The 1994-nt window shown below is 48.1% G+C and overlaps 1 protein-coding gene across 1 annotated transcript; it reads right to left on the reverse strand.

Annotated features, from left to right (window-relative positions):
- Positions 1–880: 880 nt before the first annotated feature.
- LOC119344644 (tryptophan aminotransferase-related protein 3-like) lies at positions 881–1988 on the reverse strand. Its single transcript, XM_037615022.1, has 3 exons — positions 1923–1988; positions 1566–1852; positions 881–1492 (listed from the first exon to the last, which is right to left on the reverse strand). The coding sequence occupies exons 1-3, from the start codon at positions 1970–1972 to the stop codon at positions 1272–1274; spliced, it is 558 nt and encodes a 185-aa protein (XP_037470919.1). The 5' UTR covers positions 1973–1988; the 3' UTR covers positions 881–1271.
- Between the last annotated feature and the right edge of the window lie 6 nt (positions 1989–1994).

Below are 1994 nucleotides of genomic sequence, written 5' to 3' on the forward strand. Positions count from 1 at the left end.
AGGACAGTACTCATAGTTGAGTGGGAGGAAGAAGGCAAAGCGTATAAAGTTCAGCGCCTAGTGTACTATACCTCTGAAGTCTTGACCCCGTCCAAGCAAAGGTATACGCATTATCAGAAGCTTGTCTACGGGATTTATCTGACCACTAAGAAAGTTGCACTTTACTTCGCAGACCACTCGATTTCAGTCGTCAGCGATGCTCCGTTATCAAAAATCCTAAACAATCGAGATGCAACCGGTCGAGTGCCCAAGTGGACGATTGAATTCCTCCCTTTAGATATCAAGTTCGAGGCAAAAAAGGCGATCAAGTCTCAAGCAATAGCAGATTTTCTGGTCGAGTGAATCAAACAGCAGCAACCGACTCAGATTCACTCAGAACATTGGACTATGTTCTTTGATGGTTGGGGAGTGACCATTGGAGATGATGGGTCTGCTTCTCTGCCACTAGTCAGGTCACTATAGCTGTTGAGATTTATACGAAAATATTTAGAGGGGCATACATGATGTGTGAATCATGAAATACATCTTGACTAATATAGTGGTTGGAATCCCGATGCAAAATGAGTGGGGCAGATTCCGATGAAGGTGGTCGCCGTGTGCTCTCAGCAATTTCGCATATGCATGATACTAGTATATGATACTCCCCATTACAACCAGCCTCAGGACGCCCCAAACTCATGCAATTCCAGAAGATTCCTGACATAACTGACCCTTTGTCCTCCCATTTTTTAGCTAGCTCAAACCTGAACACAACTTTGAGGACTTTACCGACTGAATGCTACTCCCGTGTAAAAAAAACACTATTATATTATGGAACGGAGAAAGTATAACTTAGCTCTTTCCAGGGTATCATAAACACTAGAGGTTTTTTCATCATCACTATCTGAGCATCACTATTCAATAAAAACTCCCTGAGTTCCCACACAAAAAAGAAAAGAAAATTATGACTCGGACAAACTAGCATTAATGTACCAGTTTCTGAGCTTTGCATGTGCTCCTTAATCCTCCACTCAATACAGCAAGGAAACATTTTTCTTGTCTAATAAGTAACACACGGTGAGAACAATCAACGCATAGCTGATCATTCGAGTAATGTTCAGTGTCCAGTCACAACGCGTGCTCCTCGATCATCACCTAGCCTGGGAGTCTGGGACACAACCAACACGTAGCTGACCTCTGGACGTCGCACTTTTGGTACCCGTCCTAACCAAATACATACCTTCTGTATGCTCACATTTCCTTGACCCGTTTCTGTATATTAACACGGGACATCACATGGAGTTGGAACCAGCAGCGGTGAGCTCGGCATCGACAAATTCTGTGATCCTCTCGAGGAGCAGGTCGAAGTCGTCCTGGGACTTGATGAGGCTTATCCTCGTGTACCGGCTGCTGGCATCGTTCCAGACGCCGGACCGTGTGATTATCTTGGCCTTGAGCAGCACGTCGGAGCAGTCACTGTCTTCCTCCCTCTCACACTTGACCCACGCATAAGCTGCATGCCAACCGAATCAAACATCAACCATAGTTTCAAAATCTGAACGTGTTTCAGCAAGTCGATGCGTCACCTGGGGATGGCTCCCTGATCTTGTCGAAGTAGGTGCAGTACTGGGGAGGGATGTTCTGCAGCGAGATCCGGCGGGAGTGCGACACGACGGCGCTAAGCTTGCGCCATTTGGCCGTCATCACGTCGTGCCCGAAGGCGAAGATGTCCTCCTTGCCGTGCAGGTTGGCCAGTATGGTCTTGAAGATGGCAAGCATCCGGAGCTGGGTGTCGCGGGACGCGCCCATGGTGTTCTGCATAATGTAGTCATTGACCCTCTTGGCCACCTTCTCGTCCCTTATCAGCGCCCACCTGCGCAGTGCAACACATTATATGTGTGTGCAGTATGTCTATTGTTTTCCGCGTGGGTGCGTGTGCGTACCCGAATCGACTGCTGGCATGGCCGGAGAGCTTGGAGGTGGTGAAGAGCATGACGTCCGCGTCGGAGGGCGCG

This window comes from Triticum dicoccoides, unplaced genomic scaffold, assembly GCF_002162155.2.
Source record: "Triticum dicoccoides isolate Atlit2015 ecotype Zavitan unplaced genomic scaffold, WEW_v2.0 scaffold177749, whole genome shotgun sequence".
NCBI classification, from domain to species: Eukaryota; Viridiplantae; Streptophyta; class Magnoliopsida; order Poales; family Poaceae; genus Triticum; species Triticum dicoccoides.